The sequence below is a fragment of the Scyliorhinus canicula genome, chromosome 20, assembly GCF_902713615.1.
Source record: "Scyliorhinus canicula chromosome 20, sScyCan1.1, whole genome shotgun sequence".
Classification (NCBI taxonomy): Eukaryota; Metazoa; Chordata; class Chondrichthyes; order Carcharhiniformes; family Scyliorhinidae; genus Scyliorhinus; species Scyliorhinus canicula.
In genome coordinates, this window is record NC_052165.1 from 26,426,127 (window position 1) to 26,453,821 (window position 27,695).

The window sequence follows — 27,695 nt, forward strand, 5'->3', positions numbered from 1 at the left end:
CCTCCAACACATCATCAGCGAGGATGGACATCTTGCCAAGGTCATCCCCACACCCCCACTACTGGCCTTCAAACAACCGCGCAACCTCAAACAAACCATTGTTTGCAGCAAATTACCCAGCCTTCAGAACAGCAACCACAACACCACAAAACCCTGCCAGGGTAATCTCTGCAAGACATGCCAGATCATCGACATGGACACCACCATTACACGTGGAAACACCACCCACCAGGTACGCGGCGCATACTCGTGCGACTCGACCAATGTAGTCTACCCCATACGCTGCAGGAAAGGATGTCCCGAAGCGTGGTACATTGGCGAGACCATGCAGACACTGCGACAACGAATAAACGGGCATCGTGCGACTATCAACAGGCAGGACTGTTCCCTTCCAGTTGGGGAACACTTCAGCAGTCAAGGACATTCAGCCTCTGATCTCCGGGTCAGCATTCTACAAGGAGGCCTTCAGGAGACGCGACAACGCAAAATTGCTGAGCAAAAACTTATAGCTAAGTTCCGCACGCATGAATGCGGACTCAACCGGGATCTGGGATTCATGTCGCATTACATTCGGCCCCCACCAACAAGCCTGGACTTGCAGAGGCCTACCGACTGAACTGGCTTGGGACAATTCACACCTCTTTAACCTGGAGTTACCTCTCTCTCTGCATCTTTGATGATTTGATTGCCTGCAGGTGCTCGCATTCCGGGGCATCTCTGACTGTGTCTATATAAACATTTCTGGAACAAGCCTTTCCATTCACCTGAAGAAGGAGCCGTGCTCCGAAAGCTCGTGTTTGAAACAAACCTGTTGGACTTTAACCTGGTGTTGTAAGACTTCTTACGGATCTGAACTAAACCTACAAGTCCTCTGAGGGATAGGAATAGAGAAAACTGGGGACCAATAATCCACAGATAAGCATCTTCTATTATCAGCCAATGGAATTCATAATGACGATGAACAACTTCTGACCAAGGTTGCCCTGTACGCCAGTTGAGAGAGAAGACCATTCAGCCTGTCCTGCTCATGTTTGTTGCCTCTCTGATGAGCACAGTAAGAAGTATCTTACTGGCCTCACGGTAGCATGGTGGTTAGCATCAATGCTTCACAGCTCCAGGGTCCCAGGTTCGATTCCCGGCTGGGTCACTGTCTGTGCGGAGTCTGCACATCCTCCCCGTGTGTGCGTGGGTTTCCTCCGGGTGCTCCGGTTTCCTCCCACAGTCCAAAGATGTGCGGGTTAGGTGGATTGGCCATGCTAAATTGCCCGTAGTGTAAGGTTAATGGGGGGGATTGTTGGGTTACGGGTTTATGGGTTACGTGGGTTTAAGTAGGGTGATCATTGCTCGGCACAACATCGAGGGCTGAAGGGCCTGTTCTGTGCTGTACTGTTCTATTCTATCTCAACACCAGGTTAAAATCCAACAGGCTTATTTGAAATCACAAGCTTTCGGAGTGCTGCTCCTTCAACAGGTGAGGTCTGGTGTTGAGGGACTTCTTACTGTGCCCACCCCAGTAAAGTGCCGGCAACTGCACAGCATCTCTGATAGCAAGCTCCACTCCCTTGTTGAGCAGCCCTGCAATTATTTTCACTTCAGATACTTATCCTATTACCGTTTAAGAATCCCAAGTGAATCCACCACCTCTGCAATGAATTTGAGCCTAACCACTGGACGTGTAAAAACAAGAAGTGTTTCCTCATGTCACTGTTTCCTCTTGTTTGTGGTTTCCTCTGAACAAAGATTCCCATGAAAGCATTTCCTCATTTGAATTGTATTTGCATGAAGGTCATCTGCAGCATTATTATTAAAGGCTGTAGTGCAACAATAATGTTCGTTTGCACTCAAATGTGTGGACTAATCAAAACTTGGAGAAAGCATGTGTATAAATTGTGAGCTGAATACTTTCTTTGAATTGCCCTCCTATCAGAATGTGTTCCCACCGGACCACAAGCTCTACAATAAAGCGACCAAGTGTTATTTCTAGTCCCCTGTATCCTCATAATCAAAGCTAGTGTTTACATTCATTTGCATCTGCACAATTCTTTTGTACATTTAATTACTTGATAAAATTAAAAATGTAAAATCTAATTGTATTGTGTACCTGTTCAATCTAAAGAAAGTTGGCATGATACTTGGCATAGGAAATCACTAACTACAAATCACTAACTACAAAGTCTGTAGTGTTGCAATATAATTGTCTCTGCCATGATATTACGCAATGGCATTTTTTAACCATGGAGCATTCATTGTCAAATGTATTCCTTACCTAAGCAAAGGGCTGCCCTCAAAGATTCCGATTTTTTTGCGGTCACGAGCTTCGAGACATTTTCTTCATCTGTGCTCCTGAGCTCTTAGGTCGTGACTTAGGGAGATGGTTGCCCTTGGCATTTGAAGTATTTCACAATTCAGGGATTCTGACAGCACTGTAAATTCTGTGAACGAAAGACCATGATTCCACTGATACGGATCAATCTGTCCCCTATTTAATCTGGAAATGAAAAGGATGCGCGAGCATAGTGACTATACAATCCTTCAAATAGAACATTGGAAATCTTTATGAAATAGACGGATATTTTATTTTGTCTATATAGTCCCCAATGGATACTTTGACTCTTCAAACCTAAAAATAAAACATTGGAAATCTTTATGAAATAGACGGACATTTTATTTTTGTCTATACAAGTCCCCAATGTATACTTAAGCAATCCAGTAGATCTAATTCATAATCATAAAGCTGCGTCTATGTGTTGGAAGCAATTGGCAATTTCTCCTGCACCTTTGTTCGCTTGGATTCATCAATCCCTATGGCACCTTCCACAATAGAATATAACCCCTATAAAACCTGCCTGACAAGCCCTCCGTGTACCTGCTGTGTTGACCCCAAGATGTGGTGTCTCCTGGCAATTGCCTTTTGGGGCCATGTCTTGATAGTTGCTGCATCATCACTGCCTCTTATACCAATTTCAATGAGACCACCTTAATCACACAATTTAAGAGTCCCCTTATCAATACCAGCTGTTGGACAATTTAGCCAGCAGCATAAAATGGCCAGAAATGTACTTATTAAAAATAATATTAAATACAAAATTTAATTGGAATAAAATCCATTGCAAAAAGTGACAAATATATCTTTGTTATTGTTCCTTCCCTTAGTCTTGTTTTAGTCACTCTGCCACTCATTTCTTTCTTGATGTCTGTAGTCATCCTAACGTGGAATCACGGGTGATCTATAACTCGGGAGGCATGGGGCGGGATTCTCCCATCCCGTGGCAGAGTGTCCATGCCGCTGTAATCGCCGTCGCGTTTTATGACGGCGTAAACGGGCCGCTCCCACGACTAATCCTGGCCCCTACAGGGGGGTCAGCACGGCGCTGGAGCGGTTTGCGCCGCTCCAGCTGCAGATCCCGGTGCGAACTATGCGCCACGGGACCCATGCATGCGCAGTTGTGTCAGAGCCAATGAGGACATGTGCAGTGGCATGGCGCCAATGCGCACATGCGCAGCGACCTCCTTCAACGTGCCGGCCCCGACGCAACATGGTGCAAGACTACAGGGGCCGGCGCACAGGAAAGGAGGCCCCAGCCACAGAGGCCGGCCCACCGATCGGTGGGCCCCGATCGCGGGCCAGGCTACATCGGAGGCCCCCCCCAAAGGCTGCCACCCAACCCTTGCATGCCAAGGTCCCGCCGGCCCAGAGCAGGTTAGAATGGCGGCGGTCGGACTTGTCTCTTTTCTTACAGCCTCTTGGCCCATTCGGGCCGGAGAATCGGTGGGCCAGCCGCGTAGAGCGGCCCGCCACTGGCGCCGTGACAACCACACCACGTGACAACTGGCGCGGGGTCGGAGAGGCCCGCCCATGGTTTCACAACAAGGAGTCTCCGATTTGAGATGGGGATTAACTTTTGCCTTGGGAGGGCTGTTATTCTTTGGAATTCTCTAACTCAGACAGCTTGGAGGATGGTTCACTAAATATAGGCTTGTTCTGTTCAACAAAGGTCTGCCTTTCAAATGTAACGGACTCTACTTGCTCCATGATATCCTTGTAGGTTCTAATGTTACGTATTGTCACTTGTGCAGGAGGGATATTAATTTGTAGTTTCACCAGCTGACCAAACATACACTGAACTGTTTAAAAAAGACCTTTTTAAAGACCAGAGGGGACACCCAGCCCACCCCTCACACTCCTCCGCCCTTGGAGTGCTCCCTCATCCTTGGCTACTCAATGGGACAGAGGTGAGGCCGGAGTGAGTTCCGGAGGTGCCAACATCACCTGGCACCCAGTGCTGGAGGCCTGCCCTCATCTGAGCCATGGTCTCAATGCCCACAAACTGTGGTGTTTCACGGAGGCAGAGTGCTGGACTTTTAGTATGGCCTGCCTTGTGACTGCCAGCTGCTCCCAGGAGGAGCGCAAATCCCAAGTGATTCACTTCCGGCAGGAAGACATAGTTTCCTAACGGAGAATCCAGCCCTAAATCTCTAATGATCCCGCATATCTTTTTAACAGCCGTCCCAACCTGCTCTGTGTCCATGGCTGTAATAACTCCGTATTATTGTCAAATATTGAATTCAAACATGGTTGTGTAGCAACCGCTGTTCTAAGGCCTTGTGCAAATGATGCACATATGCCATCAGCTCTGTGAGGGGATTATCTGTCTTTTCAGGCAAGAATAGGTAATTTATTCAATTTCTGATATGCATTTGCTGCAGGCATTTTCAATGGGGCATATGGATAAACGTGATTCATTGTCGATTTGTTGGGATATAAAGAAAAGTCAGTTTAGATGAATCATCATATTTTTTGCAAAGAAAAGAAAGAAGTGCATTTATAAAGCTCATCATCACATCTTAGGGATGTCCCAGTTAATTATTTTTTGAAGTGCAGTCACTGTTCTGTCACACAATTGACAATCTCAATATTCGCTGGTCTACATTCAGTGCATTCTTTTCCCTATCTCTCCGTCTTTTGTAAGCTCGTTTATGGCCTGTGATATTTTCTCACAGAAGGCCTTGTCGGCCAGGTGGGCCTTGTCCAACCCCCATGGGGTCAGTGGGCATGGCGTGTCTCCAACCTCGCATCCCTATAATGTGGAGCGTGGTTGGAGATTACGGTCGTGAATATTCCCGCTCTTACTAGCCCTGGAAGCACTGATTTCCCCACTACGAAGAAGTCGATCCGTGACCAGACATTATGTACTTGGGAGAAGAAGGAGAACTCCTTTGCCCCTGTGTGGGTGAACCGCCATGGGTCCCCTGCCCTCATCTGCTCCATGAATAAGCTGAGTTATTTCGCCATATGGAGGTCTTTCCCATTTTGGGGTTCGACCTGTCTGTTCCTGTGTTCTGTACACAGTTAAAATCTCCCCCCCCCAAATTAGTCGGTGTGTCTATGTCGGGGATATCCACCATGGCCTTCTTTACAAAACAAACTCCCATGTCGTCCCAGTTGGGAGCATACATGTTCACCAGGACTACTGGTGCCCCCTGGAAACCACTGACCATGACTTACCAGCCCCCTGGGTCCATAACCGTTCTTGTCACTGTAAACTCCCCCGACCTCCTGCAGGATCAACCATACTTAGCTGGTGGACACGCCCCTGTACTCCGGGATTTCCCTTTGTTAGGGAGCCGTCCAAGATGGTCGCAGGCACTGTTCATCCATGAGGTTGGGTCCCTACGCTCCGAGGTTTCCCTTTGTCCAGGAGGCACCCAACATGGCTGCCAACTGTGAATACACCATGTGGGTGAGAACCCGCACTCTGGGGTTTTCCTTTTTTCAGTAACCCTTCAAAGTGGTTGCTTGCATTTTTTCCAAGTCACCACGCGTGCCCTGTTGTAGCCAGTCTAATGCCCTCAGTCTTTCTTGTGGTGTTTTCTTCCCCCCTCTCCCTTCTTCCCCTCCCTACCCTGTAGCTGTCCCTCCGCTCCCCACTTCCCCCTATTTCTTCCATTAGTTGTCTTCCCCCCCCTCGCCAGGCACTTTCCCCCTTGCGGGGGATGCAGCGCGGCCTCTCTCTCTGGCACGATTCCTGGTGCTAGCTACTCTGCTATGCGGTGAACCCCCCCCCCCCTCCTGGGCTCGTTGTGCATCCTCCTGTCGCCCGCTTCCTGAGATTCTTGTCTGCCATTCTCCTCACCTTCTCCTATACTTTGTTGCACTCGTTCCTACCTTCCTCTCTTGTCCCCAGAACAAGGCTGTACAATCCTGTGCAAAATGGTCGATATGGTGCTGGTTCACAGTTGGCTGTACAGAATGTAAAAAGTAAACATTAAGCAATAAGAATCTCTTCCTGCGGGCTCTTCATCACTGTCCCTGCTGCCCCTCTCTAGTGCGTTCTCTGCGACAAACTTGTCAGCATCCACAGGAACTGTGAAGAAGTGCTCCTGCCTTGGAACGAAACTCAGAACTTGGTTGGGTACAGCATCCCAAACCTTAACGCCGTTTTTGTACAGCATGGCCTTCACCCTATTACATTCGACCCGGCGCTTGTCCAGGTCAGCTCCAATGTCTCGATAAATCCGAATCCAGTGGCCTTCCCAGTTACAGTTTTTGGTTTGTCTGGCCCAGTGCAGGATTCATTCCCGATCCTGGTACCGGTGCACCTTTGGCGATTCTCGCCTTCGGCTGTTCCCCGACTTTGGGCAAAGCAACCGGTGTGCTCTGTCATTTCTGGTGCTTTGGGTATGTTACCCCTTCCCACCAGGTTACCCTACATTTGCGGCACATATTCTGCGGGGCTCCTACCTGTGATCCCCTCCGGTAGGCCCACGATTGATAGGTTTTGACACTTTGACCGGTTCTCCTGGTCCTTGATTTTCCCTTTCAGGCTCCCCTGTGTCGCGACCAGCCTTACCATCTCCTTCTCCAGGGTGATGATCTGGTCACCCTGGTCTGTTGCAGCCTTTTCTAGCTCCGTCATCATTTCCTCCTGGCTTACAGTCGCCATTCCGCCTTATCCTGGGCCATCTGCAAGGTCGCCAGAGCTTCAGAAACGCACCTTTCACTGCAGCTTGAATGTCCGACTTTTCTCTTCCCGATGTTCTCTCAATTCTCCTTGAGAGACATATCTTCCACCCATCCCCTGGTGTGGGGTGAGGGGGAGGGGGGGCTTGTGTTTTGGGCCGGGCGAAGCCCGAGTTTCGACGCCCCGTGTATCGGCCGGCTCGGTCGTTTGCTTGTTCAGGCTTTCTCCGATCCTGGTTTCCACACATCCTCTGGAGTGGCTTCTGTTTGGCAATTTTCCCTTCTTGCCATGGTGTGTGGATGTTGTTTCGTGTTAGCGGGCGTTTTCTGGGCAAAAAAAGCCAGGAGAGCCACCTGGTGTGCGATTTCTCAGCACATCCCCATCACCAGACGTCCGAGGCCTTCAAATCCTGTCCCTATTATTGGCTCAGGGACAGAATGTAGATTATCGTGCTGAATGACTGTGCAGTGCTGTCCCTGAGGGCTAAAGTCGGCATTGTTGCTTTTTTGATCTATATTAATGATCAGGACTAATCTTGCAGAGGATCTGAAATGTAATAAAGAATGTGAAAATACAAAGCATAGTAACAGACCCCAGGCGGACAAAGACATACTGGTTAAATACAGACACAAGGATGATGAAACTTAATACATCGAAGTGGAAAGTGATTCATTTTGATTGGAAGAATGAGAAGTGACAATATAAACCAAATGATACAGTTTTAAAAGAGGGGCAGAAATAGAAAGCTTTAGTGGTGCAAGTGGGTAAGTCTTTGAAGGTGAGAGGACAAATTGAGAAGGCTGTTCAGAAGGCTTATGAGATTTCATCATGCTCAAATCAATTGTTAAATGTTAATGAAATGAAATGAAAATCGCTTATTGTCACAAGTAGGCTTCAAATGAAGTTACTGTGAAAAGCCCCTAGTCGCCACATTCCGGCGCCTGTTCGGGGAGGCTGGTACGGGAATTGAACCGTGCTGCTGGCCTGCTTTGGTGTGCTTCAAAAGCCAGCTCTTTAGCCCTGTGCTAAACCAGCCCCTAATTATACTGATTAAAATGGTGAACGTAATTGTTTAATTCAGTACTTTGGGCAAATATAAATGAGGAATCGCTGGAACGCTGTGCGAGTGTGGGAGGGGAGATGTGAGACTGAACAAAGTCAATGAAGTCTCATTAAAGAAATGCTCTGTGTCTTGGTTCTGCTTCACTGACCTGCTTGGATCCTGTTTGGGGAAACAACGCTGTAGCAGCATTATAACTGAATTTATAATCCAGAGGCTCAGACCAGTGTACTGGGGAAAAAGATTAAAATCTCACCGTGGCTACCTGTGGAATTATTTGGAAGTGAAAAATTAGTCTTGGTAATGGTGACCGTGAAACGATTGTTGTTTAAAAACCCACCTGGTTCACTGATGCCGTTTTACAGAAGGAAATCCTTAACCTGGTCTGGCCTACATGTGACTCCAGGTCCACTGCAAATGCCCTCTGAAATTGTGTGGCAAGGCATCAATCAGGTCAAGGGTAATTAGGGAGGGGCAACAAATGCTGGCCTTGCCAGTGACCTCCACATCCCATGAAAGAATAAATTCAAAAAAAATTAAGGAGGCAGTAGCAGGACTTTTGGAAAATCACTTCAAGCCAATGTGGACTCGAGAAAGGGAAATTATGGGCGCAATTCTCTGCTGCCCGCGACGGGTCGGAGAATAGCGGGAGGGCGTCCCCGACATTTTTCACGCCCTCCCGCTATTCCCCCCCCACGTCCGCCCCACAACACGAATCGCTGCTCGCCGTTTTTTACGGTGAACAGCGATTCTCCCCAAGCCGATTGGGCCGAGTTCCCAGGCCTTTACGGCTGTTTATATGGCAGCAAACACACCTGCTTGCTGCCGTCGTAAAAACGTCCGCAACATGCCCGTTCTGGGCATCCAGGGCCCCGATTGGCACGGCCGTGCCAAGGGGGGCATGGGCCCACGATCGGTGCCCACCGATCGTGGGCAGTGCGTCCGTAACGGACGCACTCTTTCTCCCTCTGCTGCCCTGCAGGATCAGTCCGCGGGGCGGCCGAGGGAGATGACGGCCCCACGCATGCGCGGGTTGGAGCCGTCCAACCTGCGCATGCGCGGCTGACTTCATCGTGCGTGTCAGCCGGCATGACGCTTGGCGCGCGGATTTAGCAACGGTCGCTAAGGCCGCGATGCCGTGCTTCACAGGGCCCTGCTGCTAGCCCCGCCCGGGGGGAGAATCGGGTCCCGGGAGGGGGCGCGGAGGCTGCCGTGAAACATGGCCAGTTTCACGGCAGCCTTTACGATTCGCCGCATTTGCGGAGAATCGCGCCCTATGTTTCACAATTTTATTGATGCTTTTTGAGGATGCAACAAACAGGATGGATAAAGGAGTACCAGTAGATGTTGTGTATTTGAATTGGTAATAGCTTTTCGGGAAGGTGCTGCATTAAAGTTGCAGCATAAGATGAGAGTTCATGGTGTTGGTGGTGACATAACATGGATAGAGGATTGGCTAACGAACAATGTAATTAAAAACACAAAATACTGGACAATCTCAGCAGGTCTGACAGCATCGGTGGAGAAAAAGGGAGCGAACGTTTAGAGTCTGATGACTCTTTGTCAAAGCTGGGGAACACTGTAATATCCTGCATGGGCCCCCAGGGGGAGGAATGATCATCTTCCCTGTATTCCTCGCAGAGAATAAGCTCCCCCACTAGGGGTGTGAGAACTTGATGTTTAAAATGTCGGCCAGCTTCTGCGTAGGGTCTAGGGTCACTGTCCTTGTGGAGTTTGCATATTCACCCCATGTCTACATGGGTTTCACCCCAAGAACCCAAAAGATGTGCAGGTTAGGTGGATTGGCCACACATAATTGCCTCTTAATTGGAAAAGAATAAAAAATTAAAAAAAGAATTTAAAAATAAGCACGGTGGCACAAATGGTTAGCGCTGTTGCCTCATGGCGCTGAGGTCCCTGGTTCGATCCCGGCTCTGGGTCACTGTCCATGTGGCGTTTGCACATTCTCCCCGTTTTTGCGTGGGTTTCACCCCCACAATCCAAAGATGTGCAGGATAGGTGAATTGGCCACGCTAAATTGCCCCTTAATTGGAAAAAATGAATTGGATACTCTAAATTTATAAAAAATAAATAAATAAAATGTCAGCTAGTAAAGCACCACCCAGAAAGAGACCCGGTAGCGATTTACCAGGATCTGTATATGCCGCATTGTAAATAAATCTATTTATTTTCTTTACTCGGTGTAGACTCCCCGTGTCCTTATTTAAAAACAGGAAACAGAGAGTTGGGATAAATGGGTCTTTTTCACGGTTGGCAAATTATAACTAGAAAGCAGGGAGTGGGACTACGTGGACAGCTCTTCAGGGCTGGCACAGGCTCAATAGGCCGAATGGCAACCTCATGCGCTTATCATTATTTGATTCTGAAGCTTGTTGAGCTGTTTAACATTGTCAGTAAAATTATACAGACCTGTCGCTGTGAGAAAAGGTGATGTGACTTTCCAAAGCTTTTCCTCTACACTTAAATCTTTTTAATGCTTTGACTATATTTCTAAACAACACTGATGTTTGGGGGTGTCTGTTACACTTAAATAATAAATTATTCCAAACATTTAGCACTTTTTGAACAAAGAAGGTCTTCCTGAGGTGTCTAAATTGATTTTTTTTAATTGACATCCATTTTTCTCCTACCTTTTTGTCATGCCTTGTGTGGCCTTGCGCTATTATTGAGAGAATTTATGCAAGAGGTAAGCTTATTTAAAAATAACTGAAGCAGATCACCAAAAGTGTATGTCTTAAAAGAGTAAATTTCTTTGTATTGAAATTAAGTAAGTTTGCCTCAAATTTTTCTTGCACTAGGTCGATTACTTCGACTAAATATGTTCCGAAAAGATCATGGCTCCTGGATGGTGATGCTCTTTTCCACTATTCTCTTCCTGTTCATCTTCTCTCATATTTACAACCTGTGTCTCTTAATTGGTGGAAATGTGAGGTGAGTTTGGCAATTTTATATCTGATTTCAATCACCCACAGCAAACTCACACTGCTGTCAATGCTGGATTAGAACTAAATGTAATACCACAGCAGCAAGCTCCTTAGCTGAAACAAACCTGTATTTAGAATTGAACAAAAACACTTCTTGCTGCAAATTGCAGAGGGAACACTGGACATTGGGATTAAGAATGTCAGCATCAATACAAAAATGAGAAGTGGGGAAACCTCCCATCGTATAAAGCAGCTGCTTGTATTTTCCCTTTTGGTTTTCATGGCAAGCTTCAATCTTGTCAACATAAACTTTAGTTGTCCTTGCACAAGATATAGATAGCTGAAAATAGATTATAATGTTGAATCTTATCATTCCTCCCCACCCCTTCCACATTTTAGTTTATAACAGATAGCTTTTTCTGCCACAATTGATCAGAATCTGCCTAAGCTGCACAATACATGCCATATAGCATAAACTAAATTGTTTGTTTGGATTTTCCATACTGATAATTCTGATTTTGCTTTTTGATAAATCATAAAGTGACAATCTTAATTGTGATGAATGCTTTTGGTATATTTTATAGTACGATTATTTAACTGCCGTTGCATCTAACCATCTTCAGTGATTCTTAAACACTACACTGAATGCAGACATAGCACAACTGATACTCCTGATCATAACAAACCAAAGCCATCGGAGTGTGGAGGGCACTTCAGTTTTAACAACTGTGCTACTGTTACTTTGATCTGCGTTTAGACCCGGAGGGGGAGTGGGGAGGGGTACTATTGAAGCATTTTGTTGTTGAGGTTCCTCACTGGAGCAGATAATCATGCATCATGTTTGGGCAGAAAATCTTACTTTAAACCAATCAACACTTTAAACATGGTCACCTTCCACCATTGTTGCACTCTGACCGACTGCCTGTACTGTCTTCATGACGCACTGCAGCAACTCGCCAAAGTTTCAACAGGACCAACAGTTCTATACCACCCCGAGGGACAACAGCATCAGGCATGGAAACATCACCTCCTCCAAGATCACCTCCCAAGTTGCACAACGTACCCTAACATCAAAGTACACTGTCATCATCGTTGGCCCACAATCCTGGACATATTCCTTGAACCTACACAACATGAACTGCAGTGGTTCAGGAAGGTGTCTCACCACCACCTCCTTGAGGATATGTAGGAATGGGCAAGAAATGTTTGTCAGTAGTTCCCAGACCCCATGAACAAGTTAATTTAAAAAGGAGTGCAGTGCGTAGACTAAATTAATCTGAAATGGGATAGAAATTGGAGCTGGGGAGGAAATGGGGGTAATGAAGACCACTTTTAGGGTGTGTGAGTGTGTGTGTGTGTGTGTGTGTGGTTTGGGGGCTTTTACATCCAGCACCTCAAAACTATCTGGAATGGATTTGATGCCAAAAGTAGGTGATTTTATTTTGCAGTCATTCCTGGGGCCAGTTGTTGGGTTTATGCCTGTTGGCTGCACAGGGCCTTCCTGCTCTGGTTTTCAAGCAGCCCTACAAGCAGCAGCCACAACAAAGAGAAGTTTCCTTTAGAAAAAAATATTCAGTGGAGCCCAGAGGAGACTGAGCTCTCCATTAGGTTCTTTGACTGCCTTTAGTTCCTCCCCCCCCCCCCCCCCCCCCCCCCCCCCCCCCCAACCCCCTTGACCGTTCCCTTTGCTGCGACCGCAGTCCTTGTCTGGCGAGTATCCCACCGAAGCCCATGCCCCCACCCTTTCTCCATAACCCCACCTAATATTTTAGACACTTGGGGGCAATTTAACATAGCCAATCCACCTAACCTGCATACCTTTGGACTGTGGGAGGAAACCGGAGCACCTGGAGGAAACACATGCAGACACGGGGAGAACGTGCAGACTCCACACAGACAGTCACTCGAGGCCGGAATTGATCCCGGGCCCCTTGAGCTGTGACGCAGCAGTACTAACCGCTGTGCCACCATGTCGCCCATTGTTCGATGTGGGTGGGCTGCTTTAGTGGTATGATAGGTGCTAGCAGTTCACCTCAAACTATGTTCATGAGGCCTATGGCCCACATTTGAGCTGTCCTTGGGCGGTGGTGTTAGGTCGCATGGCTGCACCAGAAAATCTGTACTTTGATGTCAACTGCAATACCATGGCACGCGCCATTCAGAAACTTGTGTCAGAGCCCAATACCTCCTTATTCGGAAGAAAATGCTTGGTGACAAATCAAGGGTGGCATGGTGGCACAGTGCTGCCTCTCTGCGCCAGAGACCCGGATTCAATTCAGGCCTTGAGTGACTGTGAGGAGTTTGCACATTCTCCAGATGTCTGTGTGGGTTTCCTCCCACAGTCCAAAGCTGTGCAGGTTCGGTGGAGTTACGGTGTGGGGCAGGGGAGTGGACCTAGGTTCTTTTTGAAGGGTTGATGCACACTCGATGGGCCGAATGGTCTCCTTCAGCACTGTAGGGATTTTATGGAAATCCAGGAAAAGAAGTACTTTCAAGTTTTAGAATTATTGGAATTCATAAAAGCTGGCTGTTTAATTGTAAGCAATGCTTGACTTTTTAAGATGTTATAATTGAAGTATATTACAAATGTTCACAGGAAAATCAGCCATAGCTGAGCTGAAAATGGCGTGTGGGATATATCTTAAAAGCACTGAAGATGGTGTAAGAAAAGCTTCATAAGGATGATGCTAGAACGATGAGGCTATAAAGATGCAAAAAGGTGATCAGACCGAGACTCTTTTTCTGAGAAAGGGGAAGTCTGATTGTGAAAGTGTTTGATTAAATATACAGAGAAAATGGCCTGGATTTTCAGGCCATTTCTCCCGGCAGGATCTTCCTGTCCCGATGACGGGTCTGACCCCCTACCGTGGTTTCCCCGACGGCGCAGGTTGCGAACAATGGGAAACCCTGTTGACATTGGCAGGATCAGAAGATGCCGGCAGACAATGCCGGGCTAAGTCCACCACAAAACATGCCCCCGGTTTATCCCTTAAGGGCCACAGTCTTTTCAACTTCTCTGAGCAACAACTGAGTTCACATTTTTTGAGCCGGTAGTGGCAGAACTTCGTTCTGGGTTTGTATAATCCTGCTAAGGCACTGAAGGTCAGAATAGGCATCATTATTCGTGAATTTTGTGTCTTTGAAGGAAACAATTCCAGCCCCTTCTGCATTTTAATGTAACGATCGGCTTATAAGACCCAAAAATCAATCTGTATTTTACTTGCTGCTTCGCCACCTTGTGTACATCACATGCAATATCAAACAGTTACCACCAGGTGGTAGTCAAACATTTGGTTTAATGTTTCCCCTGCCAGCTGCCAGATTAATTCCCAGGGCCAAATTTGTGTCCCGAGTGTGAAGGCGCATTGCAGAATGGCCACACCTAGGCTCGGATTTTCACCATGACTTGAGGTTATTCAGGAATGGGAGCCAAGTTCGTTTTTGAATCACTGATTGCCTCAGTGTAGCTGGACTTTGGTAGCCCGGAGTGTGGAACCTGAAATGTGCAAAGTAGACTTGGTAAGAGCAGGTCTGAACGTGATGTATTTCTTTGGAGAGATAGGGCACCCCTCTTGAAATTGCTGCAAAGATTTTATGCACCGCCCCAGAAGTGGACAAAACAAATTCCAAGTGTCTTAACCTAAGGCAATAGGAGGGTGGAGCTCCCACAGGGCAGTTATATTGACCCCACTGATTTGTGCACCCAGCTGCTGGGAGAACAGTGCACTGGAGGAGGGCGCATAGTGCTTCATGTGAAGCAACATAGGCGGGCAGGGCGCTCTCACACATAGAAGCCGATCGCCCCGAGCAGCTGGAGGATCGAGAGGTCAGGAGGAAGAGGCCGCTGCACACTTGCTAAGGAGGCAGAGGAGAGGCAGGACAACCAAGTACTACCCTGTGGGAAGGGTGTACAGTCCTAGGACATCCTGCCACAATATGATGGAGAATCCGTGACAAAGGCAACTGTGGCTGTGCTGTGAGGTTGTGACAGGCATATGTTGCATGGCCTATCAGCAAGTTGAGTCACAATTCATTGACCTCTGACCCCTGCAAATGCCCTGACAGTGTCAGGATCTTCCCAGAGATCATCAGGAGACTTGTCTGTTATATCTCAGGGATCATCAGGTGACCAGTCCTGTTATATCTCAGGGATCATCAGGTGACCTGTCCTGTTATATCTCGGGGATCATCAGGTGACCTGTCCTGTTATATCGCAGTCAGCAGCTCACAGCTGCCTGCTAGCTGTATCTGAAGCCCTAAAATATCACTGTGTTTTACTCCTGTCACACTTATATGGTTGAAACCCTCATCATCATTGCTTTCTGGGGTTTAATTTCCCTGTAGTTTTGGTATGACAGACACTGAGATTTGCCCAATTAGCAATCTCCTCTCTCTGCAGGGTGTTATTGGTCGCACCCATATTGATATAAAGGCCCCATTCAAAGGGACACCTTTGCCAACTGGAAACCCTTCCACTCAGTTAATATCTAGGCAATTTGTGAGCACGTCAAAGTCTTCCTTTAAGTGCATGCAAAGTTTCTGGCAACTGTCATGCACGACTCCTTCCTCATCAACCCTCAACGCAGGTCTGTGATTGGCTTCTAGGGGACAAGGGACCAGCCCATAAGGACTTGGATAATGACCCTGTCCAGGAATCTTAGAATCTGTACAGTGCAGAAGGAGAAAACCGGAGAACCTGGAGGAAACCCATATGGACATGGCCCATGAAAGGAATGAAGAATAGTAGTGGAGCGCTACAAACTACACAACATTGCACAACGGAGGGGCGTACATATCGATAGCGAGACACCATGCGCAGAGCTCCAAATTCTGAGGAGGCAGATTCTCCATTTGGAGGATTTTTGGAATGGAAAAGGAGGCTGCTGGTAACTGGGCAGGTGGGAGTCCTGGCCCTGTAGGCAGGGCTGACACTGCAGGAGGAGGGTCATCGCCAAAGCATCAAAAATCAGCCAGCGACCTCTTGGTGGCACATTGAGATGGAGCTCAGCATGTCACCCTCATTATTACAGGTAAGGACCACCTACATAATGTTAGCATTCATTTTGAGCTCTCCAGAAGTTTTAGGAAAAATATTCAAGAAGTGCTCAGATGTGCTATATACAAAGGGCTCTCTCTCTCTCTCTCTCTCTCTCTCCAGCTCTCTCTCTTTCTCTCTCTCCAGCTCTCTCTCTTTCTCTCCAGCTCTCTCTCTCTTTCTCTGGCTGTGTCACCTTTCTGATACTGATACTATCACCTTGTGACCTCTGAAGTGACATAAACAATCCTGTGGGCTGTAGAGACCAAATTCAAAAGGAATTATTCCAAGACCATTTACAGTTTCTAACCCAGGCCTGACCACCAGAGGAGTCTGCTAGGACAAAGGTCCTTCCAACTCTTTTACAATTAGTAATGGTTGTAACATTAACAAACTCAAGCACCCAGGAAAAGAAATATACATCCATTGTGAAAACCACCCTTAGCTGAGAGAAGCAGTTATACTATTTTACCAGACTGCAACGCACTCTGCCATCTACCAGGCAGCAGCACAAATAAAAGAACTCTGTCCAGGTTTAAATTCATGGCACCTTCTTACTGTGAAAGGGCACTCTGCCCACCTTTGCCTTAACAATGCTCGCACTGCCCGAGGTGATGCAACCCCATCATTGTATTCGCTCTCACCAGTGACCCATTTTGTTCAGTGAATGGGCATCATGACCTTCACCATTGCCACCATGTGCCATGGTGATTTCATCACTGCCGTTAACATTTGCTAATGGTGATTCACCATCACCAACAGACAGCTGCTCAAGCACCTAGGCAATCTCCACGGCTATCTGTTCCACGGCACTGACACACCTCAATCAGGCAGACCCAACCACAGCCTGACCACCCTGTGACATTTTCCACTCTTTTGATCGCCCCACGTGAATTATGTTGCCATAATTTATAGTGAAGGGAATGACTTTGCTCTTCTCTGCGTCTGTGCATCACCATGCTCCGTCTGTGTACACCGCCATCTGCCACAGACACACCTTAATGATGAAGCAGAGGTCTATGCCTTGTCTCGCAGCTTAGCTGGAACATATCAATATGACACTTCCCTAAGAGCTCTGTATGGATGAGCCAAGCTAACGGGGAGCCGATGGATGTGGTATATCTGGATTTCCAGAAAGCCTTTGACAAGGTGCCACACAAAAGGTTGCTGCATAAGATAAAGATGCATGGCATTAAGGGTAAAGTAGCATGGATAGAGGATTGGTTAATTAATAGAAAGCAAAGAGTGGGGATTAATGGGTGTTTCTCTGGTTGGCAATCAGTAGCTAGTGGTGTCCCTCAGGGATCAGTGTTGGGCCCACAATTGTTCACAATTTACATAGATGATTTGGAGTTGGGGACCAAGGGCAATGTGTCCAAGTTTGCAGATGACACTAAGATGAGTGGTAAAGCGAAAAGTGCAGAGGATACTGGAAGTCTGCAGAGGGATTTGGATAGGTTAAGTGAATGGGCTAGGGTCTGGCAGATGCAATACAATGTTGACAAATGTGAGGTTATCCATTTTGGTAAGAATAACAGCAAACGGGATTATTATTTAAACGATAAAATATTAAAGCATGCTGCTGTGCAGAGAGACTTGGGTGTGCTAGTGCATGAGTCACAGAAGGTTGGTTTACAGGTGCAACAGGTGATTAAGAAGGCAAATGGAATTTTATCCTTTATTGCTAGAGGGATGGAGTTTAAGACTAGGGAGGTTATGTTGCAATTGTATAGGGTGTTAGTGAGGCCACACCTGGAGTATTGTGTTCAGTTTTGGTCTCCTTACTTGAGAAAGGACGTACTGGCACTGGAGGGTGTGCAGAGGAGATTCACTAGGTTAATCCCAGAGCTGAAGGGGTTTGATTATGAGGAGAGGTTGAGTAGACTGGGACTGTACTCGTTGGAATTTAGAAGGATGAGGGGGGATCTTATAGAAACATTTAAAATTATGAAGGGAATAGATAGGATAGATGCGGGCAGGTTGTTTCCACTGGCGGGTGAAAGCAGAACTAGGGGACATAGCCTCAAAATAAGGGGAAGTAGATTTAGGACTGAGTTTAGGAGGAACTTCTTCACCCAAAGGGTTGTGAATCTATGGAATTCCTTGCCCAGTGAAGCAGTTGAGGCTCCTTCATTACATGTTTTTAAGGTAAAGATAGCTATTTGAAGGATAAAGGGATTAAGGGTTATGGTGTTCGGGCCGGAAAGTGGAGCTGAGTCCACAAAAGATCAGCCATGATCTCATTGAATGGCGGAGCAGGCTCGAGAGGCCAGATGGCCTACTCCTGCTCCTAGTTCTTATGTTCTTATGTTCTTTCTGAATTGCTGCAGGTCATTTAACCCTTTCCACTAAAGACATCAAGGCATATCGGGATAGTGTGGGAGAAATGGCAATGAGGTATAGAATCAGCCATGATCTAATTGAATGATGTAGCAAGCTTGAGGGACTGAATGGCCTATTTATTTGTTCATCATTCTTGAATTGTAATGGCAAATATGTCCCAAAACCAGAGAGTCCCCTGTGTTTAACCAAATTGTAATCTCTGCCATTTATCAAGATTTTTTTTTGTGTGGGCTAAATTAAACTTATAAAATTTCTTTGACAAGCAATTATTTCTAAATCTGATTACTTGAAAATATAAAAAAGAAATTCAATAGTGTGAGATGCGCCTAAGCTGTTTTGTTTACGTTTCTCCATCTTATTGCAGCATTGCGACATCTCCATTAAGAACATTCTCAATTCTCCTATGAGCTTTGAGTTAGTTTGCCAAAATGACTGAACCATGGCCAACATTTTAAAGATCAGGCAGGATGCTGGGGATCTGGGGATCTGGAATAAAAATAAGAGGCTGGTGGGCTGAATGGTGAGGTCAGGGGGAAACCCTACTCTGATTCTGAAAGGGTGGGGAAGAGGGTAAATGTGGGACATGTGGCAGAAATGGTCGAGGCCCCCTTTTCCTCGCCTTCAATGCTATCAGCCTGTATGCTCAACGGATCATCTTCTGCCATTTCCACTACCTCCAGCGTGAAGCCAACACCAAACATGTCTTCTCTCACCCATTCAGAATTCCTGATGGGACTGTTCCCTCTATGATACCTTGGTCCACATCTCAATCACCAAGCCCCCTCATACCTCATCCCATTCCCACAGCACCTTTCCATGCTAACCCAGGAGATTTAACACCTGCCTTTTTGAACCTCACCGTTCAAGGGGCGGGATTCTCCGACCCCCCCTCCCTTGCTGGGTTGGAGAATCGCCGGGGGCCGGCGTGAATCCCTCCCCCGCTGGCTGCCGAATTCCCCGGTGCCGGGGTTTGGCGGGGGTGGGAATCGTGGCGCGCCGGTCGGCGGCTGCTGGCAGCGGCCCCCCAGGCGATTTTCCAGCCCGCGATGGGCCGAGTGGCTGCCTGTTTTGGGTGCGTCCCGCCAGCGTAAATCATAACCGGTCCTTACCAGTGGGACCTGGCTCCACAGGCGGCCTGCAGAGTCCTCGGGAGGGGCGCGGGGGATCTGGCCCCGGGGGTGGGGGGTGCCCCCACGGTGGGTTGGCCCACGATCGGGGCCGACCGATCTGCAGGTGGGCCTGTGCCGTGGGGGCACTCTTTCCCTCCGCACCGCCTGCTGTCAACCTCCGCCATGGCCGGTGCGGAGAAGAACCCCCTGCGCATGCGCTGGGATGACGCCAACACACACTGATACTCCCGCACATGTGCCAACTCGTGCCAGCTGGCGGAGGTCCTTCAGCACCGGTTAGCGTGGCGCCAAGCCCTTCCACGGCGCCAAACACGGCCTAGCCACTGAAGGTGCATAGGATTCCGCACCTTTGGGGCGGCCTGACGCCGGAGTGGTTCACACCACTCCTTGGCGCCGGCGTTGCCCGCTCCGCCAGTTCGCGGAGAACCCCGCCAAAGATCTCAAACAGATGATGCAACGATTTATTTAGTAGACTGTGTTCGCTGCTCACAATGCAGCCTCCTCTACACTGGGGGACCAAATGCAGGCAGGATGGACTGCTTTGTTGAACACGCCTGTTCAGTCAGAAGCAGGACCCTGAGCTTCAGGTAGCCTGTCATTTTAATTCTCCACCTTAATCTAAGACTGACATTTCTATCCGTGGGCTGCTGCACTGTGCCTCAATGCTTCAGCGCGTCGCCTATCAATTGGACATTTTACAGCCTGCCGGACTCAGTAGTGAGTTTAACAATTTTGCGGAGGTTTCGCCGGTCGAGAGATGGACGCAGACCGCCATAGTCATTGGAGACGCTGAAGATCCCGCCGGCAGTAAATTGCGACCTGCCTCTCCTGCTGGAAAACACGCGCTGAAGGACTGGAAAATCGCACACTTACTCTTTTTCTGTCAGTCAATCTCTCCTGTTTTCCACCCTAATACAGACCAACCTTGGTCCTTGTCCAACCCAGCCCTTGCTCAAAACCTATTACGTTTTTATTCTTTTGAAGGATGTGGGATTTGCTGGCATGGCGAGCATTTATTGCTCATCTCTAATTGCCTTGATAAGTGCTGGTGAACTGCCTTCTTCAACCACTGCAGGCCATCTGGTGTAGGTGCACCCACAATGCTGTTAGGAATGGTGTTCCAGGACTTTGACCCAATGACTGTGAACAAACGGTAATGTATTTCCAAGTCAGCATGATGTGTGGCTTGTAAGGGTAACGTGCAGTGGTTGTGCGCCCATGCATCTGCTGCCCTTGTCCTTCTGGGTGGTAGAAATCACGGGTTTGGAAGGTGCTGTTGAAATAGCTTTGTTGAGTTGCTGCAGTGCATTTTGTAGATGGTGTACACAGCTGTTACTGCGTGTTGGTCGTGGAAGAAGTGAATGTTGAAGGTGGTGGATGGGACAGCATGGTGGCACAGTGGTTAGTACTGCGGCCGCACAATGCCCAGGATCCAGGTTCAATTCCAGCCTTGGGTGACTCTGTCTGTGTGGAGTTTACAAATTCTCCCCCTGTCTGTGTGGGCTTCCTCCAGGTGCTCCCGTTTCCTCCCACAGTCCAAAAATGTGCAGGTTAGGCGGATTGGCCATGATAAATTGCCCCTTAGTGTCCAAAGATGCGCTGGTTAGATGGGGTTACGGGGAAGTGTGTCTCGGTAGAGTGTTCTTTCAGAGGGTCGGTGCAGACTCGATGGGCCGAATGGCCTCCTTCTGCACTGTAGGGGTTCTTTGGGAGCCATTCAACCATGCTGCTTTGTTCTGGATGCTGTTGTGTTTATTGAACGTTGGAGCTGCACTTGTCCCGGCAGGTGGAGAGTATTCCATCACACTCCTAATGTGTGCTTTGTAGATGGTGGTCAGCCTTTGGGGAGTCAGGATGGGAGTTAACGCTGTGCAGAATTACCGTGCTCTGAGCTGCTCTTGTACCCACAGCATTTTTATGGCTAGTCCAATCCCGTTCTGGTCTCTTAACATTTTTGAGATCAGGTGAAAGACCTGTTAACTCTGTTTCTCTCTACAAGATGCTGCCTGACTTGCTGAGTGTTGCGAGCATTTTCTAGTTTTATTTAAGGATCACGGTTAGTTTGGGCGGTTCCTCTTTGTGTTACACCAATCCTTGCCGCGTCCATAATTTCTTCAGTCGGTGACAAGAATATTTTAATAGGCATTTCCCCTCAGAACACTGCCACCAAATCTAGGAATGCAGTGGAATTGGTGTGGGTTGAAATGCAGATTTGTGATGTATGTCTTAATAGAAAAACAGGAATGAGACAATCCGTTTCAGTTAGAACCATTAATGGCTCTGGCCATTGAAGAGTAAACACTGAAGCATCTCTGTGTGGATTAGATTTGAACCCAGGTCCGGTGCATGAAAGGACATTGCTTTAATGCTAAGATATCCTGTCTCCCCGTGATTTGTGTTAACAACACTGGAGGGTCACAACATTGATCATGACCTTTAGCAATTTCCTTTCTCGCTGTGAAATGGGGCAAAAAGGCAGCAATGAAATTAGTGCAGGTTTACTTTAGGTTGCAAAAAGCTTTGTGGCTTTGAATGTTTTAAAATTAGTACCAAGCTCTTTGTTCTCCTCCCCTCTCTGTCTGGAATGAAAAATTATTCTGGGATTCATGAGCGTTAAATAAATCAAAAGTGGATTGCTTCAGAGGTGGAGACAGAATCTTATATCAGATAAATGAACAGGAAGTTGCTGGATTTTTTTTGTTGGAAGTGGCAGACTCCCCTTTCCAGTTAATTGCTTTTAAGGAATTATTTTGGAGCATAAATAAGCTTATTGGGGAGTAAGAAAGGAATCCCCTTCCTCACGAGACAAAAAAAACCATCAACTGCGTTTCTAGCTGTTCATATTACTTTGATTATAAATCCCATTTCCACCATCTCGAAGTGCCTTCATCTGCATAAATCATTCGCTAATTAACCACTGTTATTTAATTAGGGTCACCCTGTTGTCGACCAGTCATTAATCATACCTAATTTAAAAGTACGCCTTCTGCTCATGGATTTTTTTTTGCCTGGTTCTTCTGAGAGTTGCTTCACAGAGCCTGTCACAGCTGCACCTTAGCTCTGTGTCTGTCTTTGTGCGGTTGTTATAGACGAGGGTAACAATGCAGCTAACAGATGACGAGGGTCATCAGTATTGAACCATGAACAGACTCAGGCAGTTAATTGGGCTTCTGACATACATGAAGCAGTTTGGGTTCATCATACTGACGCTGAAGGGAAACCAAAGTTGGTGCATTAATTTTTTTTTTAACTGGTGTTATATTTTCTGCAATTGCCTGTACCCCTTTGGGCTTGAGCTGAGTGCCTGTTATGGGTGACAAACAACTCAAATCTATTCCTTAAACCATCACAACAACATATGGCAAAGTGACTAAAAGTAAATATCAGTTGGTTACAACTGAATACAAGCTTTCATTGAAGTTGTAAAATGATTGAAAGTCAAATAAAAATATTGACCATTGCTTCAAAGTAAAATTAATCTAGCTTTGCGGTGTTTTATCAGCTCACCTACCAGTGGAAATGTTGAAACCTAATAGGAAATGTGAAATGCATAGTATGGACCATTTGCAATGAGATTTCTTGCGCTTTGAGGAGTACTTGTCCAGAATTTTGCACATAGCTGGTCCTCCTCACCCCCATCCCCTCTGATTGACATTAGCTTCCTGCCCCCAACACATTACATTTAAATACCTTATGCTTGCCTGAGGCACCTCACCCCTACCTATTTGGACCTAGCTGTGGCTATATCCTGCCCTGGGGCAGGGTTTTCACTTCACAATGGTGGCCCAGATGCTCTGGCCATTTTTTAGTTCAAATGTTTTAAAGTTGCTGAGATGGCTGCTCCAAGGTGGAGGCAGGCAGCCCTTACCTTCAATGGTAGGCTCAAGCTCTTTGTTTGCTCGATGGCTTCCTGTTGACCCTCCAGCTTTGGGAGCCTTCCTGCAGTTCTTCATTTGGGTGGCTGTGTGAACCCTCTGGCCAGTAATTGGCCAAACCAGGGAAAATCACTGCCGGTTGACTATTCCTGTCACTGTGCGGGGTCGAGACCCCCACTCGACTAGGAAGTCAGGGTCCCGAGCCAGAATGAAAGTCCAACCCACAATGTTTTCTGAATGATGGGATAACATTGCTTTATGCTGAATTCCTGTTTCATACAGATCTGGCAGCAATCAGTCACATCAAAAGGCTAATTCACATCAATCAAGAAGGAGATAGAGGCAGACACCAGCTCTTAAACTGAGAATCTTTGTGTAAAAGCAGCTTGTTTGAAGTCAACCAAATGATCAGTTTTTACTTCAGTGCCTCTTGCATTGTGCCACAAATACTTCTTACAAAAACAATTAGAAATTGCCAAAGCTGTTGAGTTTTTGCCATCTGAAAGACTCACATTAGAGTACAAAAGTTATGATAAGCCTTTATAGGTCACTGGCTGGACCTCAGTTAGAATATTGCATTCAATTCTGGGCATTGTACTTTGGGAAGGATGTCAAAGCTTTTGGGTGGACTGGAGGAGTTTTTCCAGAATGATCCCTTGGCTGAGGTGCTTCTGTTACATGAGAATAGAGAAGCTGAGATTTCTCTCTCTAGAGCAGGAGGATTAAGAGGATATTAAATGGAGGCAATCAAAATGGAGCAGATTGGGAGAAAAAGGTTCAGTAACCAGAGGACACAGAATCTGGGAGGAAAATCCAAACAGCAAATGAGGATTTTTTTTTCATGCATTGTTTTACAAGGGTGGTGGAAGCAGATTCCATAATCAATTTCCAAAAATGAAATTGTAAACATACAAGAAATGACCCAATCCCCATTCTTCTCCAATCTGCCTGGATAACTCGAGAGACACAATGGGTAAATACTCTCGATCTGTTCTGTATGATTCTATGACTTTTGGGTACATAGGTTTCAATGTGGTGAAGTAAACGTGTGTGTGCTTGTCTATCACCAACATGCCACGTGATGAATTTGTTCCTCCATAAGCTCAGCTTTCTCCTGAAAGCCCTTTTCCAAAACGGCCTTCTGCTCGATCATCAGGCTTTCCAAGGCCCGCTCCTGCTCCTTTAACATTTACTCTCGCTCCTCCACGATTTTCATCCTCATCTGGCGAAGATTTTCCTCATTGGCTCTTCTCAAATTCATGAATCGAGATACTGGGGTGGAAGCTCTTTTCATGACATGACTTCTCAATGGCGTCTCAGGGTTCAGTTGAGAAGGCAGGGTCTGGGTAGTTTTGCTTCAGTTTACTCTTTTCATGGGATGCGAGTATCGCTGGCAATGCCAGCATATTGACCATCCCTAATTACCCATGAGAAAGTGGTGCCACTACCTTCTTGAACCAGTGCAGTCCTTAAGGTATAGGTGCACCCACAGCACTTTTAGAAAGGGAGCATGAGGATTTTAACTCCGTGACATTGAAGGAATGGCGATTATAGTTCCAAGTCAGGATAATGTTGGCTTGGAGGGGAATTTGCAGGTATGGGTATTCCCATGCATTTGCTGGCCTTTGACCTTTGAGGTGATGGATGGTGTTGTCGATGTAGCCTCAGTGAGTTGCTGCACTGCATTTTATAGATGGCGTACACAGTTGCCAGTGTGCATCTGTGATGGAGGGAGAGAATGTCTAATTAACACAAAGTGATTATGAAGTAATAGGCAAACTATGGTTGAACTCACCAGACTGCGCATTAAAAAGACAGACCCCTGGATTTCTCAACTGCCGACACAGATGTCAGTGACCACTGTAAGTCACAAAATCTTGTTAAAACTGCCTTCCTCATGAGGGATTTTAACTCTTCAATTTAGAAGATCTAGCCTCTGAATTCCTTCCAAAGCCGGTCCATTTGTCTGCCTCAACAGCTGCTCACCTCCTGATGGTTAAAACTGCACTCCCACACTTTCAACTCCTGATCTCCATGAGGACATAGCCTTTCGGGGATCACTGAATGTTTTTAAATTCCTTTAACTCCCAAATCAAAACATCTCTCTGCAAGTACTGTGTAGACATCGCACCTCCAGTTCTCGAGTTAAGTAATTCCATGCCTTCTTTTCTGACTCTATTAAACAAACCAACACGGGTAATCTTCCAAACAGCCATTTACTTTTAGGTATTCTGGAAATCTCTAATGCCCCTGCATTTTAGTTACCTTACTTTTACCACCATCACCTTCTCACAACTAAACATTATCTCTGAAACATGAACCAGATATTCATCACACCTCCCCGCCAAAAAAAAGCATCATCAATGTCATGTGTTTTAATTTGCTGTTTAGAATATAACCGCTTTGTTATATATCCTAAGCATGCGATACGCACAATAACCATACCAACAAAATTCACAAGTTCTTCAGTACACTGCTGAATTCCATGGCCAGTATAAGGTGAAAAATATTACTTTTTACAATTTTTTTTGAAGTTTTATTCTTAATAATTATAGTCCAAATGTCCATCTGCTAAAGAAGATTCCTCATAGTTATACAGAGGTGCATTTTCAAGTTCAGTCGGTGCCAATTTCAGCTTTTGAACCTTGTTGTCCTCCTGGTTTGTAGCTTTTTCATCTTTTCTGCTTTACAAAGATAAAGTTAAGCCCATAGTTGAATTGTTACCCTCTTCATCAGCTATAGTCGTACCTTCAAACTGAATACTGGCCACGCCAATGATGCCCACATCCCGTGAATGAATTTTTAAAAATGACTTTATTTGAATCATTTTGAGGTAGTAACTGGTCTTTTGAACTCGCCCAGTTTCTGGAAGTTTTCAATTGTATACTATATCTTAACACTGACAAGCAAAGTTTCATTCTTGTGCTATCTCAGCACATTTAAGTCAGTGTCAACTGTCATTTAGAGTAATTCCGAGGCTTCAGTCCTTTTTGATTTCGAAATATACAGACACCTTGGGCGGGATTCTACGACCCCCTCACGGCCAGGTAGGAGAATTGCCGGGGGGGGGGGGGGGGCGGCGTGAATCCCGTCCCTGCCAGCTGCCGAATTCTCCGGCGCCGGGGATTTGGTGGGGGCGGGAATCACGCTGGGCCAGTCGGCGGCCGCTGGCTGCGGCCCCACCCTGGTGATTCTCCGGCCCGCGATGGACACCCGTTATCGGCCGGTCCCGCCGGCGTAAATTACAACAGGTACTTACCGGCGGGATCTGGCTGAGCGGGTGGCCTCTGGGTTCCTCAGGGGGGTGGGGGGTGGGGGGTGGGGGGGGTTTGGGGGGGGGATGGGGGGGGGGCGCGGAGGGATCTGGCTCCGGAATGTGCCCGCACGGTGGCCTGGCCTGCGGTCGGGGCCCACCGGTCTGCAGGCAGCTCTGTGCCGTGGGGGCACTCTATTCCTCTGCATCGGCTGCTGTGGGCCTCCGCGATGGCCAACGTGGAGATGAACCTCCCCCTCGCATGGCTGGGATGATGCCAGCACATGCTGACGCTCCCGCGCATGCGCCAACTCGCGGAGGCCCTTCGGCACCAGTTGGTGTGGTGGCGCAAGCCCCTTCCCCGCCAGCCGGTGCGGCGCAAACCACTCCGGCCCCTGAAGGTGCGGAGGAGTCCGCACCTTTGGGGCAGCCCGGCGCCGGAGTGGTTTACGTCACTTCTTTGCGCCGGAGTAGCCCGCCTCGCCGATTCCTGCAGAACCCCGCCCCTTCTGTCTTTGTATTGTCCATTGCTAGAATTATTACATCGGTATCTTTTCTTGCATTGCTTTGTTTCTTAACTGGACGGATCACAGATAAGGGAGGAGTTTTTACTTGCAGGAACTCACCGGGTGGTACACTGGTTAACACTGCTGCCTCACACACCTCCCAGCGCCAGGAAACCGGGTTCAATTCCGGCCTTGGGTGACTGCCTGTGTTGAGTTTGCATTTTCTCCCCTTGTCTGTGTGGGTTTGCTCCAGTTTCTTCCCATAGTCTAAAAGATGTGCAGGTTAGATGGTGTTTTGGGGGGAGTGGACCTGAGCAGGACCCTCGTTCAGAGAGTTGGTGCAGACTCCATGGGCCAAATGGAGCTGGTTATTTGGAACCATTCCTGAGTTGTGGAAAAACCACATGCCCATTATCATTTCCAAATATGAAATCAACATTTTTCACAGGTAATTTAGAAACAATTCCAACCACACAATGGCCTCTTAATCGGAAAACAGTTCAAATTTACTTTGTGCAATAGTAAGGTTACACATTTCCCATCAATAGCCTGTATTAATACATTCTGATTCAGCAAACCTTCCAAA

General features: G+C 47.2%; 1 protein-coding gene across 4 annotated transcripts in view; it reads left to right on the forward strand.

The window, feature by feature from the left end:
• The window catches only part of tmem117 (transmembrane protein 117), a 410,204-nt gene that overhangs the window by 121,781 nt on the left and 260,728 nt on the right, over positions 1-27,695 (forward strand). For all 4 annotated transcript variants that reach the window (XM_038780445.1, XM_038780448.1, XM_038780447.1 and 1 more), the window contains one exon: positions 10,842-10,974. In XM_038780445.1, the coding sequence (XP_038636373.1) occupies positions 10,842-10,974 (133 nt within the window). The remainder of the gene's footprint in view (positions 1-10,841; positions 10,975-27,695) is intronic.